Source organism: Myotis lucifugus, unplaced genomic scaffold (assembly GCF_000147115.1).
Source record: "Myotis lucifugus unplaced genomic scaffold, Myoluc2.0 scaffold_1590, whole genome shotgun sequence".
NCBI classification, from domain to species: Eukaryota; Metazoa; Chordata; class Mammalia; order Chiroptera; family Vespertilionidae; genus Myotis; species Myotis lucifugus.
This window is the reverse complement of record NW_005872638.1, coordinates 1-15,322: the sequence shown is the minus strand read 5'-3', so window position 1 is coordinate 15,322 and position 15,322 is coordinate 1. Positions and strand designations below refer to the sequence as shown.

The 15,322-nt window shown below is 56.1% G+C and overlaps 2 protein-coding genes across 3 annotated transcripts; one reads left to right on the top strand and one right to left on the bottom strand.

Moving 5' to 3' along the window:
• The first annotated feature begins 2,393 nt into the window (after nt 1–2,393).
• ACADVL (acyl-CoA dehydrogenase very long chain) lies at nt 2,394–7,575 on the top strand. 2 transcript variants are annotated; one of them, XM_006107937.3, is made up of 20 exons: nt 2,394–2,516; nt 2,606–2,681; nt 2,948–3,013; nt 3,114–3,186; nt 3,278–3,342; nt 3,450–3,584; nt 3,966–4,110; nt 4,318–4,447; nt 4,537–4,662; nt 4,982–5,180; nt 5,412–5,516; nt 5,954–6,040; nt 6,122–6,184; nt 6,287–6,388; nt 6,462–6,559; nt 6,637–6,709; nt 6,808–6,880; nt 6,969–7,041; nt 7,130–7,205; nt 7,280–7,557. In XM_006107937.3, the coding sequence occupies exons 1-20, from the start codon at nt 2,470–2,472 to the stop codon at nt 7,418–7,420; spliced, it is 1,953 nt and encodes a 650-aa protein (XP_006107999.1). In that variant the 5' UTR covers nt 2,394–2,469; the 3' UTR covers nt 7,421–7,557. The 2 variants fall into 2 exon arrangements, with proteins under 2 accessions (XP_006107999.1, XP_006107998.1); XM_006107936.2 differs by having other exon boundaries at nt 2,428–2,531; nt 7,280–7,575.
• Nucleotides 7,576–7,636: 61 nt separating this feature from the next.
• On the bottom strand, nt 7,637–12,772 carry DVL2 (dishevelled segment polarity protein 2; the record flags this gene model as incomplete). Its single annotated transcript, XM_006107941.1, has 14 exons — nt 7,637–8,645; nt 8,780–8,998; nt 9,390–9,569; nt 9,696–9,827; nt 9,934–10,062; nt 10,227–10,294; nt 10,914–10,990; nt 11,068–11,207; nt 11,307–11,376; nt 11,521–11,611; nt 11,719–11,854; nt 11,975–12,084; nt 12,222–12,367; nt 12,680–12,772. Coding segments are annotated over 14 exons (2,040 nt in total), but the record flags the coding sequence as incomplete, so codon positions are not given.
• Between the last annotated feature and the right edge of the window lie 2,550 nt (nt 12,773–15,322).

Below are 15,322 nucleotides of genomic sequence, written 5' to 3'. Positions count from 1 at the left end.
GATAGGGGGGGTGGCCTGGGCAGAGTATACACTTTCAGTCCTGGGAGGGAGCCCGGGTTCATGGAAAACGAGACGGAAGCAAAGCAGAGAGGCCCTGAGGCAAAACATGAGACCTGGCCCAGCTCCCAGCGGTGACAGCAGACACGATGAGGGCAGATTACATTTTTCAGAGGAGGAAGCACCATACCTGGGCAGGGAGCACCCATGGTTGTTTTAAATACTGGAGAGGAGGCCATGGCAAGAGGGTGCGAGTGAGGGAGGGGTTGGCAGGAGGGAATCCCAGGGTCCTAGTTCTCCCACAGGATTCACAAGAGGAAGCCTTAAAAGTAATCATATCCTCAACTCTTCAGTGCCTGAAATGGAGGCCGGCGACAAAAAGGGGGAAGCAAGCCGGAGAAGGGGCTCGGGGACGGGAGAGGCATTCTCTGTGCCCCTGGCTTGGGATTGTGTCCCCAAGTGTCAGTTCAGTATCAGCAGGACTCTGCTCAACCCTCGGAAAGTTAGGCCCTCGTCCTACCTACCTGACTCTCTGAGATGGAAGCCTCATAACAGTCCAGGATGTCTGCCACAGGAACAGCACCGAGTTACTCCCCACCCTCGCCTCCCTGGCCACCCCAGCCATCACCCTGCCTCCTGCTGTCTGGTAAGGGAGGCGCTCCTCCAGCCCAAGCTGGTGGACACTGAGGACGGAGCCCTGTGGGGATGACCCCTGCACGAGGCTCTTGCTCGGACCACATGACCTCCGGGCTCCCACCCAGCCCCCAAGTTCAGTCATGGCCCTCACAGGCCTAGGCCAGCCCTTTCCACGACTGTTCCTTAGGAAATTGGGAGACCACTCACCCAGCAAGGCCTGGAAAAGGTCACTGTGCAGGACCCTGAGGAGAGAGGGTGCCCATCGCAGCAGAGGGGGGGCCAGGAGCCAGAGGGCTGACCTGGGAGCTGGTGAAATGCAAGGGAGGGTGGGTTGGAGAAGAAAGAGACAGAGAGACCAATGTACTCACCTCATCTTCCCAGCCTTGGCCCTTTCACCCCAGACTCTATGGAAAGGTTCAGGGAGAGGGATCCCCAAAGTCTCAGCCCCCATTCCACCCCCAGGGGTCTCCTCCATAAGGCTCCTGTTTTTCACCTCTTGGTCTCTCGGACATCTCTCTCTTCTCTCCCTTTAATCTCCCTAATCCTCCAGGATTGAAGCTGAGCTGTGTTCTCCCAACCCAGTTTTAGCCATTAGCTAAAGAAGGCACTCTCTGAACCAACCAGATAGCCCATTCTTCTCCAGGTCTCCAGGCACCACCACCATCACCTTGCTCCACACACCCTGGCCCCTTCTCCCCAAAGCCAGTCACAACTTAGCTACACTTTCCTGAGGGACTGAGGAAGATGGCTGCCTCCCACGGAGGCTCCCACAGCTCAGAAACAGAGGAAGCCGAGCCCAGCTCTGTCTCTCCTCCTGGGCCTGCCCCAGTGGGAATGGCAAAAAGGGCATAAATTACCTGGGACTCTTTTAAACTTAATTTTTAGAGAGAGAAAGGGAGAGAGAGAGAGAGAGAGAGAGAGAGAGAGAGAGAGAGAGATCAGTGTGAGAAACATCAATGGGCCTCCTCCCACACCCTGACTGGGAATCAAACTCACTACCCTTTGGTCCAACCAACTGAGCTACACTGGCCAGGGCCACTGGGACTTCTTGACCCAGAGCTAGAGAAGTGTGGGAGAGGGAAGAGACATGAGGATCCCTGCAGTTCCTCTCCCGCCTGGAGAGCTCCATCTGCCCACAGGCCTGGCCTGAGCACATGTCTCAGGAAGAAACAGAAGGCAGGTGCAGAGAGGTGGGTGTTGAGGAAGGTCTCAGAGGCCTAAGGGGAGGCAGTGCACCCAGGAGGGAAGAGGAGGTCCTTCCTACTGTGCAAATGTTGGTGTTTCCCAAATTAGTGAACCTCCTAGGTCTCAGGAGAATATGCTCGGGACACTCACACCCCAGCTGGAGTCCCCCACCCCGCCATTTTCCTCCCTTTTGTAAATTTCACCAGGGAGACCGAAGAGTCATCCTTCCATGCCTCTGTCTCTGGCATCCGGCTTACACTTCTCTCCCCGCCTCTCCTTTCTAACCCACCTGTAAGTGCTCCTTTCAGCCCACCCTCCATCCCTCTGGCTGCAGTTGCTAAGCTCCTCCCTCTTCAGTCCCGGCCTAACCGATCACGCCTTCCGAGGGCTACACTCTAGTTCGGACAGGTGGCAGGAAGGAGTTTGGGGGAGAGAAGGGACGTTTGGAGATCACCCCTAGGTCAACCAGAATGCAGGGCTGGGGGGGCTCCAAAACTACAGCTCCCAGCATGCCCCGGCGGCCGGAAGCCCCGCCCACCGCCCGGTGCATTGTGGAGAATGAGTCAGAGGTGGTAGGACCCTGGCTTTCGCAGACAGAACCAGAGCGCGAGGTCAGCGCTCAGGGCAGCGGCTAAGGAAGGCGGTTCAGAGATGCAGGCGGCGAGGAGGGCCCCGAGCGTGGGGCGGCAGCTGCTGAGGTTGGGGGGCGGAAGGTGTGTGTATGCCCGGAGGGGTGGGGGCGGTGGGCCCGGGGGCTGGGCCAGGACTGACCCTCCACCCCCCACAGCGCACGGCCCTGTGCCATCCTGGGGCACCCCCGGCCCGGCCCGGCTCAACGACCCTATGCCAGTGGGGCCGCTCAGGTAAGAAAGCGACGGTGGCCTTGGGGTGGGCGACCGTCCGGGCCCCCACCTCCCTGCCGCCGCCGACAGGGGTCTCCCTCTCGGTGCAGTGACCCGCTGACCGCTCTGGCAGCGAAAGTGGGGGAAAGGGCGGGCCAGGGTGCCCGGGCATGAAAGTAGGTGAGAGGTCGCCGGGTCTGCCCTTCCGGGCACCTCGCTCTGCCCCTCCGCTCTCCTTGGCATTTCGGCAGACCCTTCCCCAGCGCGTTGACTATCCCTTTCCCCAGGCGGTTCTGGACAAGTCAGATTCGCTCCCCTCTGAGGCTTCGACCGGGGAGAAAGCGGCCAAGGCGGTATGTGGCCCCGATCTAAGCCGCCAGGGGCGGGGCGGGCCCGGCCCAGGGGCCACCCTGGCAGCCAGCTCCCTGAAACCTCCTCCTTCCCCTGTGGCAGGAATCTAAGTCCTTTGCGGTGGGCATGTTCAAGGGCCAGCTCACCACAGAGCAGGTGTTCCCCTACCCGTCAGGTAAGGGCAGGGCAAGTCCGAGCGGACAGGGGCGGGGGCGGGGCAGGTTCCCCTGATCACCTGGCCTGGCCTGTCTCTGCTGCCCCCGCAGTGCTCAACGAGGAGCAGACACAGTTTCTCAAAGAGCTGGTGGGGCCTGTGTCCCGTTTCTTCGAGGTAAGAAATAACCTGGGCCTGGGGAATCGCGGGCTTGGTCCCTGTGGGGTGGGAGCGGTGTTCGGACCTTTAAAGGAGCCTGCATGCGGGATCCTGTGCCCTCCCAGGAGGTGAACGATCCTGCCAAGAACGACATGCTGGAGAAGGTGGAGGAGGCCACCATTCAGGGCCTCAAGGAGCTGGGCGCCTTTGGTCTGCAAGTACCCAGTGAACTGGGTGGCGTGGGCCTCTGCAACACCCAGGTGAGAGCCCCGCAGCTGCTTCCCAGCATCCAGGTCTATGGTCTACTCAGCTTGGCAGGTTCAGCTCCTTCATCCTGGGGCTAGTGTGCCCAGTCCCTGCCCTGGGACCTGCGGGATACGGACTCTCAAGATATGTACACACCCCCTCCAGACACATCACTGAACTGCATACAGTCCCCTAGGGCCATGGACCCCCACCCAGGTTCCCAAATCCTAGTGAATCTCGTGTAAGTGGGGACTACCTGACAGGGTAGGAAGCCATCATGACCTGGACTGGACACCCGCCAGCCAGTGCCCTTCCCGGCCATGGTCCCACTTCCCTTCTCCTGGGAATGCCCAGGTCGGGCTCTGCCCACCAGTTACAGCCTGCTTCCCCTCCAGTACGCCAGATTGGTGGAGATCGTGGGCATGCACGACCTTGGTGTGGGCATCACCCTGGGGGCCCACCAGAGCATTGGTTTCAAAGGCATCCTGCTCTTTGGCACGAAGGCCCAGAAAGAAAAATACCTCCCCAAACTGGCATCAGGTAAGGCAGGCCTTGTAGCCCCAGGGATTAGGGGTGTCGGGCTAATTAGGGATTTGGGGAAGGCATGACAGGGTGCTGGTAGGGGAATGGGAAGAAACTGAATATACCCTGAGGTGTTAAGGGGTAACTTGGGGGGGGCACTGAGGGACCTTCAGTGCCCATCATACCCGCGATGGGCCCGGTGTAAAGGAGCTTTCTGCCCAACAGGAGAGACTATAGCAGCTTTCTGTCTAACTGAGCCCTCCAGTGGCTCAGATGCCGCCTCCATCCGAACCTCAGCTGTGCCCAGTCCCTGTGGAAAATATTTTACCCTCAATGGAAGCAAGATTTGGATCAGGCAATCTTCCTCCCATTTCTCCCCTCCTCTGCCCATTCCAGGCCACACTGCTCTGTCCTCCGCACCCTGACTGCCCTCTCTCTCCACAGTAATGGGGGCTTGGCAGAAATCTTCACCGTCTTTGCCAAGACACCAGTTACCGATGCAGCCACGGGAGCCGTGAAGGAGAAGATCACAGCTTTTGTGGTGGAGAGGAGCTTTGGAGGTGTTACCCAGTGAGTGGGTTTGGGGAGGAAGAAAAAGGTTGAGCCAGGGAGGGCAGTACCGAGCTCGGGGCCAATGGCTGTTACAGGGCAGAGTGTTACAGAGTGTTCCTTTGGGACTAAAACGTATGAAACTGATCTAAAGCTTTAGCTCCAGCCACCAATGAGCCCAGCACAGGGCAGGACAGGGCCAGACCTCCTCAGCCCTCTGGGCATGCAGGGAACTTGTGTACAGGTTACGAGTTGTAGTTCCTCCCTGGTTGATAGGAAATGAAGGGGCAGTTTTCCCTGCAACTTGAACACACTTCTGCTCTGCTCTGCCCTATCACAGTGGGCCCCCCGAGAAGAAAATGGGCATCAAGGCTTCGAACACGGCAGAGGTGTACTTTGATGGAGTCCGAGTGCCATCAGAGAATGTGCTGGGCGAGGTGGGGGGCGGCTTCAAGGTCGCCATGCACATTCTCAACAATGGAAGGTTTGGCATGGCGGCGGCTCTTGCAGGCACCATGAAGGGCATCATTGCTAAGGCGGTGAGTACCCTGCTTGAGTCCCTAGAGCCCAAATCTAAGTCACATTGTCCCCCTTCCTATATGTCCCCGTTCCCTTGCAGAGACCCCTCCCCCACCAGCAGCTCCAGACCTGATCACTTAGGTCTCCATCTAGCCTACACTGCTCTCTCCTTGGCTGTGGCCAAAGCCCAGCCCAGCCCCTCTCCTGGGAGGACTAGAGAACCACAGTGGGACACAGGTGCTTTCTTCCAGGTGGATCATGCTGCTAATCGTACCCAGTTTGGGGAGAAAATTCACAACTTCGGGCTGATCCAGGAGAAGCTGGCCCGGATGGCTATGCTGCAGTATGTGACAGAGGTGAAGTGTCCTCCCCATGTTCCTTTCCTGTGGCCTTCTCAGTCGGGTCAGACTACAACCCCCAGCAGCACCTGGGGCAGTGGGTCTCCAGCTTTACACCAATGCCCTAGGGGATGCGGGGAGGCATAGTCAGCTCAGCCGCTGCAGAAGGGGGAGAGCCATGCTGTTCTGCTGAGGTGCTTTCCAAAGGGACCTGAAGTTTATTCTACCCCCACACCCACACTTACCTCTTCACCCCTTTCAAGAAGTCAGATTCCTAGAATCCCCTGATGAACTAACTCAGTGAACCAAATATTTCAACATGCCTGACACATGGAGTTAGAAGGTGAAGGCAAGGGCTGCAGGAGCTGGGGCAGATTTGGTCTTGGAGATGTGGGTGATCAGGTCAAATCTAATGCAGCCCTTTTTGTTCTCATGTTCCAACCACGCAACCTCAGTCCATGGCTTACATGGTGAGTGCCAACATGGACCAGGGGTCCAAGGACTTCCAGATCGAGGCCGCCATCAGCAAGATCTTTGGCTCGGTGAGGTCTCAGGCTGCAGGGAGGGGGAGCCTAGTTCGGAAGCTCAGCTCCAAAAGCAACCTTCTGTGGTTCTGTCCCTAGGAGGCAGCCTGGCAGGTGACAGACGAATGCATCCAGATCATGGGGGGCATGGGCTTCATGAAGGTACGGGAGGGTTCTCTGCCCTTGGGAGGTGCAGTTGGGCTGGGAGGAGGAGGCAGGCACATCTCACTCAACAGGCATGTGATTTATCTCTCCCTGTGCTAGGAGCCTGGAGTAGAGCGTGTGCTCCGGGATCTTCGCATCTTTAGGATCTTTGAGGGAACGAATGATATTCTTCGGCTGTTTGTGGCTCTGCAGGGCTGCATGGTAAGGAGGAGGAGAACTGAGGGGAGGAGGAGGGGAAGACGGAACCCTGACGGTTGTACCCTCCTGCCCACAGGACAAAGGAAAGGAACTCTCTGGGCTTGGCAAAGCTTTAAAGAATCCTTTGGGGAATGCCGGCCTGCTGCTAGGAGAGGCGGGCAAACAGCTGAGGCGGTAAGCTTCGGGGCCAGGTAGGGCAGGTTAGTGTAAGTGTATGGCAACTAACCAATCACTTTCCCCTTTCCTCTAAGGCGGGCAGGGCTGGGCAGTGGCCTGAGTCTCAGTGGCGTCATCCATCCGGATTTGAATCGGAGTGGTGAACTGGTAAGGAGTCAACGCTTGAGTGGGTGGGAGACAGCCTGCCTCCAGAGCTGATGGGGCTGTGCCCCCTCTGAGCCTGGGCACCTTCCTCATCGCTTCAGGCAACACAAGCCCTGGAGCAGTTTGCCACTGTGGTGGAGGCCAAGCTGATAAAACACAAGAAGGATATTGTCAGTGAGTGAGACCTACCCCATACCCACCCCTCCCCCCTTTTCCTCTCCCTCCGACTAACACCCCTCCCCCCATCCCATCTACCTGACAGATGAACAGTTTGTGCTGCAGCGTCTGGCAGACAGTGCCATTGACCTCTATGCCATGGTGGTGGTTCTTTCCAGGTGAGGAGGCAGTGTGGGAGGCCTGGGCTGCAAGGGGGTCCTGGGCCAGGGTCACAGCCCTGAATTTTTGTCTCCTGCTTCCCACCAGGGCTTCCCGATCCCTGAGTGAGGGCCACCCCACAGCCCAGCATGAGAAAATGCTCTGCGACAGCTGGTGCATTGAGGTGAGATTCGGGGTTGCCAAGAGCAGGTGGGGGGCCCAAGGCACAGTCCCGAACACCCCCTTCCCTGTCCCCAGGCTGCAGCCCGGATCCAGAAGAACATGGCTGCTCTGCAGTCTGACCCCCACCAGCAGGAGCTCTTCCGCAACTTCAAAAGCATCTCCAAGGCCTTGGTGGAGCAGGGTGGCGTGGTCACCAGCAACCCCCTCGGCTTCTGAATACGCCCAGCCAGAGCCAGGGTGTGCCTTAAGCCAAAGCCTAGGCCCCTTTTCTGTGGGCCCTGGTTCTCCCTTGAAGGGCCTTACTCCAGGACTGTGCCTGCTCTCAGAGGGAGCATTCGCTGCCTTACAAATAAAGTCATGCTTTGCTACTGTGTCTGAGTCCTTTTCCTCGCTGCCTGCCTCCCTCCCAAAAAAAGGAGCCAAAGGCGTAGGGAGTTTGCCCCTATTGCTTTATTTGGTGTTTTATACAAGTGACTAAAATAAATAGAATAACAAATGCAGCTACATTGGCCCCCAAATACCAGATACCCCAGCTTTCTTTGACTGCTGTCAAGGGTGACCAACCCCCCCTCTTCCTCCCAGGGTAGCAGGACAGAGGTGACTGGATGAGGTCACATTTGGGGGTTAAAAGAAGGGCCGGGAGATAGGGATTCTTCATATAAAAGAGGAAATATCTACTAAAAAAATAGTCTAAAATATGTAGAAAAATCTATTTTAACCCCCCAAAAAGCGTACAAAAAAAACAATACTAAAAATAACCAAAGGTCCCTTGTACACCCCTGAGGGAAGGGGGAGGAACCAGGCACTGCTGGTAAGAGTCACAGTGGTAACCTCACAGTAGGCAGCAGCCACAGGACAGGCTGAGCCCAGGCACCCAGGCACCACAGAGGAGTAATGAACACGCCTGACAAGACACCCAATCACAGGCCAGGAGCACCAGGCACTGACTAGACAGGCCAGGGGTAGAGCTCCCACATGGCGCACTGTTGGCTCTACATGACATCCACAAAGAACTCACTGGGGTTGCCCATGGCCATGTGGAAGCTTTGGCGGCTGGCTGTCAGCTCTGGGGGCACTGAGCCGAGGTCTCTGACTGGAGGGGCCCCCGGGGGCTGCACTGCTGGAGGGACAGGTGGGGGAGGTGGGGGCATCATGACCACCATCATGGGATTATAGGGAAGGGCCATACCAGGGGGTGGTCCATAGGGATGAAGCCCTGGGTGGGTTCGGAGATTGGGAGCACCTCCTGATGAGCTCCTGGAAGGGGGAGGGCCCCCATCACCAGTCCCACCAGGTTCCCCACCCCGCCGAAGGCTGCCCCCGCGGCTGGAGGGCTCTGACTCACTGCCACTGCCAGACTTGGACTCAGGGGCCCGCTCCTCAGGCCTCCCTGGGCGCCCTGCACCCCCATCGCTTCGTGTGGACCCACTGCTCCGGCTCCCTGTTGGGGGAGAGGGTAAGGGGGCAACTGAGCCCAGGCCCAAGGCCCCTCAGCCTCCCTAGCCCCTGCCCCTGCCTCCTCCCTGGTGTCCCCGTCCCCCACCCACACTGTATTGGTGTCTGGCAGTTACTTACCTTCACTGTGCTGGCTGCTGGCACTGCCTCCACCGTAAGTGTAGGATGAGAGCTCATGGTAGGGTGGGGGCTGGGGGCTGTACGGGTGCGGGGCTGGGTACTGGTAGGGGAAGGTGTGCAGCAGGGGCCAAGGGGTGGCCCCAGGCAGAGGAGCCAAGGTGTCCTGGTCCGAAGCCCCACTGGAGCCGTCATTGTCATTCAGAGACAGATTGACTAGGTCTGGAAAGAGAAGAGACTAAGTCACTGCTTCAAAGGGCCAGGACGCCAAGACGTTGAATGAAGAGGAACTGTGAACCGTTTCCCCAGAACCATCCATGCCAGGGGTTCCAACAAGGGCCTCTAACAGGAAGTTCCCCACCTGCCACTACTATTGGGGCAGGAAACCAGCCAGGGCCACCACAAGTCCCATATGCTTTTATGCAACTCAGGAAAAGGCGCCCTAGCCCCCAGCAGACAGCCTGTGCCTGGTGCTCAGCTTGTCCAGCAGAACACTGGTGGGCGTTAGCCCCTACTTGTGTCATCGGCCAGTGCAGGGCACATACTGCTCATCGGTCCACAGTGACCCTAACTGGTTTCTGGGCAAAGTCTGAGGTTAGAGAGAGGCACTCACAACCCTCACAGCCGCCACTGAGGTCTCCAAAGACATAATAGCACTGCTCAGAGAAGGTGATCTTGTTTACGGTGTGCCGGATAAGGCCAGCCTTCAGCAGTCCGCTGGCGTACTTTCGGGCCTCCCGCCGCTCAGGAAAGCCCTCCACGTGATGGTAGAGCCAGTCGACCACATCCGAACCTGGGATCACCCCGAGCAGAAAAAGGCCTCAGATTCTCCCTGACTTGTTTCACCCCTGGCCTGAGCCATTCCCAGCTTTGGCTCCTCCTCCCCTTCCCATGGCCCGTGCCCAGGCCCCAGCCGTACCCAGAAAGGCATTAGGGATGGTGATCTTGAGCCACATGCGGTCCCGAACTTCCAGTCCAGACTCTGGAGAGGCCATGGCTTTGGTCACAGAGGCCATGTCTGTATGGATGGAGAGACCTCGGCCCTCACAGCCTGACAGAGAAGCAGGGAATCAGGCAGAGCCCACTCCCAAGGAGCAAGGGGATCACAACACTGCAGCCTTCTGGGAAGGGGGGATGAGGCGGGCCTAGGGGCTCACCATCAGGCAAAGAGGACCCTGACGTAATGGTGCTCATGGACGAGGAGCCTGGATAGGCTGGGAAGGTGCCGGTCAGCGCAGCCGAGTGTGAGACCCAGGCAGCGGGGTCAATTGGCTGGATGGGCTCATCTAGGACAGAGAAAACCACCAACATGACCACTTCCTAGTCCCGGAGAGCCATCCCTGTCCCTCCCTGACTCTGATTTGACCTTCCTCCACCCACTCCCCGTAGCCTTGGGACCCCGCCCCAGCCCGCCCAGGCTCCGCTGCAGGCCCTCCTGAGCATCACTCACTTCGGGGGAGAGTGAAATAGGCCTGGGGAGAGGGATCCCAGCACTTGGCCACAGTCAGCACGATGGGGCTGTGGGGAGAGAAGGCCAGTCAAGCAGGGTGTGGAGAGAGGCCTCCGGAGGACGGAGGCCTGGAATGAGAACGGGTTGAGGGACAGAGAGAGGGAGAGAAGAAAAGACATAGCTGGGCCCCAGAAGATGAGGGTGGAAGGCTCCATCCACTATGAGGGTGACTCACCAACTTGGATAACTCTGAGAAACATACTGAGTCAGACAAGAGAGTACACACTGTACACTTCCATTCAGAGAAAGCCCCCAAGCAGGTAAAACTAAAGCATGTTGTTCAAGGGTACATGCGTGGCTGGTAAAACTATCAAGCGAAGCGAAGATTTCGTCACCGTGATGACCAAAGAATCAGGAGCATGATTACTCCTAGGGGCCGTGAGGAGGGTGGGAGCCGGAAGGGACACTGGGGGAAACTTTTGGGGTATCAGCAATCTTCTACTTCATGATCTAGGCAGTGGTGACAGGGGTACTCATTCATGCTAGAATCACTCATTACATTGCGCATCTTTTGTTTTATACACCTTGTACATAAATGTTGTTTCACTACTTTTTAAAATGATAAAACAAAAAGGAGAAAAGGCCAAGACAAGAGGACTGAGGGCCGAGACCAGCTCAGAGGCTCACCCTGGCTTATGCACAATGTCTCTCAGCACTCGTACCGCATCATCGTTGCTCATGTTCTCGAAGTTCATGTCATTCACCTGGAAGGGAGGGGCAGTGGGTCAGAGACAGGGTGGGAGAGGCCGAGACCCCTGCCCGAGTGCCCTGCCCAGCACACCTGCAAAAGCATGTCCCCCGGCTCGATGCGCCCGTCAGCAGCCACGGCCCCCCCCTTCATGATGGAGCCGATGTAGATGCCCCCGTCTCCCCGCTCATTGCTTTGGCCCACAATGGAGATGCCCAGGAAGTTGTACTTCTCTGTGGAAGGAGTCCATGTGATGAGGGGAAGCCCAAGCCACATGACCCCCGCGCCCTGGAGACCAGGCCCGCAAACCCCCGTCCCTGGCTCCCTCATACCCATGTTGAGTGTGACTGTGATGATGTTGAGAGACATGGTGGAATCGGTGACGCTGCTGAAGGATGAGGTCTGTGGGAAAGAGGGAAGGAGCTAGACTAGACTGCCTTCAACAACCCAGGGACAGGTCTGGGATTGTCTGGGCCCTCACACCCACTTAGCCAAGGCCCAGGTCCCCATCTTCCCCAAGATCCAGTCACCCCATGACCCCCTCACCCTCTCCAGGCGAGGTGGCCGCTGTTTCCTCCGCCGCCGGTGGCGCTTGAGGAGACGAGAGGCACTGCTCTGCTCCGTGGAGCTGCTGAACCTGTCAGGAGGGGGAAGGGAGCACTTGCAGGCAGAGAAAGGTGAGAGGACTGGGTGCCGGAAGGAAGAGAAGGGGCTGGTGCCCTGGGGAGATCTGTGGAGCCATACCTACTCGTGGTGTCGTCCTCGTCGGAGTCCCCCAGGCTGGTGCTCTCCAGCTCGCTGGTCATGAGGGTTGAGGAACTCTCGTACCCAGCCAAGTGGCGCTCCAGCCGCGAGGGGCCACTGGGCCTGTGGCCCCCAGCTGAGTATGAATGGCAACTTCAGGCACCAAGCCGCCTGCTCCTCACCCTCATCAAGGCTCGGGTCTGACCCAACCCCTTCCCAACTCCAGTCTACCCAGCCTCAGAGCCCGACCCCTCACCGCCATGCTCACTGCTGTCTCTCCTGCGAGGCCGCTCCCGCCTCAGAGACACTACTGACTCCGTTTCGGTCTCAGGCTCCAGATTTTCCCGGCTGCTGGACACATTAGGGCTAGAGGGGCAGAGATGGCGCCAACGGGAGGCAGTGGGACAGAGTTCCAAAGCCTTGGCTTCCCCGCCCAAGAGGCTTCGATTCCCTCCTCCTCTGCCCCCCCACCCCCACCCCGCCCAAGAATCCCAAGGACTCACTGGAAGGATGGAGGTCTGGAGTCCCCAATGCCACTGGTCCTCTCCGGTGGTAAAGGGGGTAATGGTGGGGTTGGAGGCACCAGTTCTGTCCGAGGCTCCTGGGCTGGGGGAGCTATCTCGGGTTGAGGGTTATCGGATGACACAAGCTAGAAGGATGCAAGTGATAAAAAAAAAGGATCTACTGGGACATGAGGCATATGAGATGGGAGTGAGGGAAAGGACTAGAAAGGGGACAGGGTCTGCCTGAGCCTGGAGAAAAGCATCAAAAAGCAGGAGGAAGCATTAGAGGCTCCAGAGAGAGAGGGATGAGGGACTTCAACTAGCTCTCCAAACAGGTGGGGAAGCAAAGAGCCAGGATCTCCAACAACTAATCAGGGGTTGGGCTACAAGGCCAGACTAAGGCTTGAAGGAGCTTGGTGATACAGGAGGGACTGGGCCCTCAGAGCCGGGCCCCTTACCCAGGAGACTACTCTTCCGTTGAAGCAGGGAAGGCGGGCATTGTCATCTGAAATTTCTTCCTTCACCACCCTGTCGAAAGCCAGGATGAAAAGTCAGTGAGACTGGACTAGGTCCCTCCAAACCCATCCCCAAAGTTTCTCCCAATTTTTTTTTTAAATCACAAATAGGATTTCTTTTCTTTTTATTGATTTCAGAGAGGAAGGGAGAGAGATAGAAACATCAATGCCGAGGGAGAATCACTGACCGGCTGCCTCCTGCACTTGCCCCCTACTGGGACTGAGCCGGCAACCAGAGCATGTGCCCCCGACCGGAATTGACCCCAGGACCCTTCAGTCCACAGGCTGATGCTCTATCCCAGCCGTGGGCAAACTACGGCCCGTTTGAAATGAATAAAACTAAAAAAAAAAGACCGTACCCTTTTATGTAATGATGTTTACTTTGAATTTATATTAGTTCACACAAACACTCCATCCATGCTTTTGTTCCGGCCCTCCGGTCCAGTTTAAGAACCCATTGTGGCCCTCGAGTCAAAAAGTTTGCCCACCCCTGCTCTATCCACTGAGCCAAACCAGGCAGGGCACAAACAGGGTATTTTATTTGTCACCATTAAAAGTCTGCCTTTAAACAGATTCCTGGACTGGGGCTCAAACCATCAGCTCATTCAATTTTAGCACCTGCCTCAGCCTCAGTACCTTTTCTAGAACTGCTACCTTCACCGTGACGTTTCCCTAACTCTAACGTGGGCTTCTTCAGCATTCTGACTTTCTAACAAAGACATCCTGGAGCAGACAAATAGATGGGCAAGCCTTTTCTAATGCTACCTGGAATCAATTTATTGACCACTTCTTTCAAATCATCTGTCTGAACCTCTCGGGTCATGATTTCCATCATCATCTTCTGGATTTGGTGGACCTGTTGATGCTGAGCATAAGAGGTCTTCCAAATCTAATTGTTGTGTCTTTTAGTAAAAACAACACAGAAGAGATGAAGCAAATAGCCACCGGTAGTCTTGGCATCAACACGAGCTTCAGTCATGGTCTGCCATTTTCTGACCGTGGAGCACATTTTGTCTCCATGGTAAGATCCATGCCATGGCCGAAACCGGTTTGGCTCAGTGGATAGAGCGTCGGCCTGCGGACTGAAGGGTCCCAGGTTCGATTCCGGTCAGGGGCATGTACCTGGGTTGCGGGCATATCCCCAATGGGAGATGTGCAGGAGGCAGCTGATCGATGTTTCTCTCTCATCGATGTTTCTGACTCTCTATCTCTCTCCCTTCCTCGCTGTAAAAAATCAATAAAATATATTTTAAAAAAAAAAAAATCCATGCCATGGAAATTAGGCAGGTTTGCCCTAAACATCCTCAGTAATTAGCTTGAATTTTCTAAATGCAACTTCATTACCCTGCAGATCAGCTACACTCACTTCAAAAACATGGCCTTTGAGACCTCTGGATGCAATTTTGGTTTCCTGTGCTCTCGTGACTAGTGCTGTTTCCAGTATTTCTTTTTTTTTTTTTTAAATATATTTTATTGATTTTTTTTAAAAATATATTTTATTGATTTTTTACAGAGAGGAAGGGAGAGATATAGAGAGTTAGAAACATCGATGAGAGAGAAACATCGATCAGCTGTCTCCTGCACATCTCCCACTGGGGATGTGCCCGCAACCCAGGTACATGCCCTTGACCGGAATCGAACCCGGGACCCTTCAGTCCGCAGGCCGACGCTCTATCCACTGAGCCAAACCGGTTTCGGCTATTTTATTGATTTTTTACAGAGAGGAAGGGAGAGGGATAGAGAGTTAGAAACATCGATGAGAGAGAAACATTGATCAGCTGCCTCTTGCACACCCCCCACTGGGGATGTGCCCGCAACCAAAGTACATGCCCTTGACTGGAATCGAACCCGGGACCCTTCAGTCCGCAGGCTGATGCTCTATCCACGAGCCAAACCGGCTAGGGCTCCAGTATTTCTTATGTGGAACAGAGCTGGTGCTTTCACATCACACCAATCTTTCTTAGAAAATGGATCAACCCCTTTCTAGTTGGCTCCCTTTCTGCCACCTTTCCTAAGGCACCTGTTCTTGCTGACCACCATGGTGTTGCTCAGAGAGCCAAAGGGGTCTCCCAATCTCCATCCAGCTCAAGGATGTGATGCTGAATTTCTCCCACCCTATCTAAGTCCTCTTCTCTCACATTAAAACACTTCGCTCTTACACCTAAGATATCTACAAACTCAATGCTGTTTCTTTATTTCTTCTTCTCGCCCCAGCTCATCCTCAGGGGCTCAGTGCTGCTCCGAAGATCTCCTTGAGCCTGACTCAGATCTCTCAGTCCAATTTAAGAGGCCACCCCCTAAGTTACCTCAGTTGCCCCAAATATCTATCTAACCTTTCTTAGGAGCCTTGCTGGCAGCCTCCACCGTTTCTCACATACCTTCCCCCTCAAAAGTCGTTGGTCCTCATCTAAGACTCTACTCTTAGGCTTTCTTTAGTTTTCTCTAACTCACTTCCAGGGAGCCATCCGCGTGCACTATCTTTGCCTGGGTAAAAACAACCATCAAACCAAACACTGGCACTTCCTCACCAGGCTGAGTTCCCAAGAGTCTGCCACAGACTCTGCAATCTGCTCCACCTGACAGACT

Excerpts from the sequence above, each read along its gene's own strand:
- ACADVL (XM_006107936.2), top strand. The coding sequence starts at position 2,470 with ATGCAGGCGGCGAGGAGGGCCCCGAGCGTGGGGCGGCAGCTGCTGAGG. Across the intron at positions 3,014-3,113 it reads GGGAGAAAGCGGCCAAGGCG|GAATCTAAGTCCTTTGCGGT; the intron begins GTATGTGGCCCC and ends CCCCTGTGGCAG. Across the intron at positions 6,185-6,286 it reads GGGGCATGGGCTTCATGAAG|GAGCCTGGAGTAGAGCGTGT; the intron begins GTACGGGAGGGT and ends TCCCTGTGCTAG.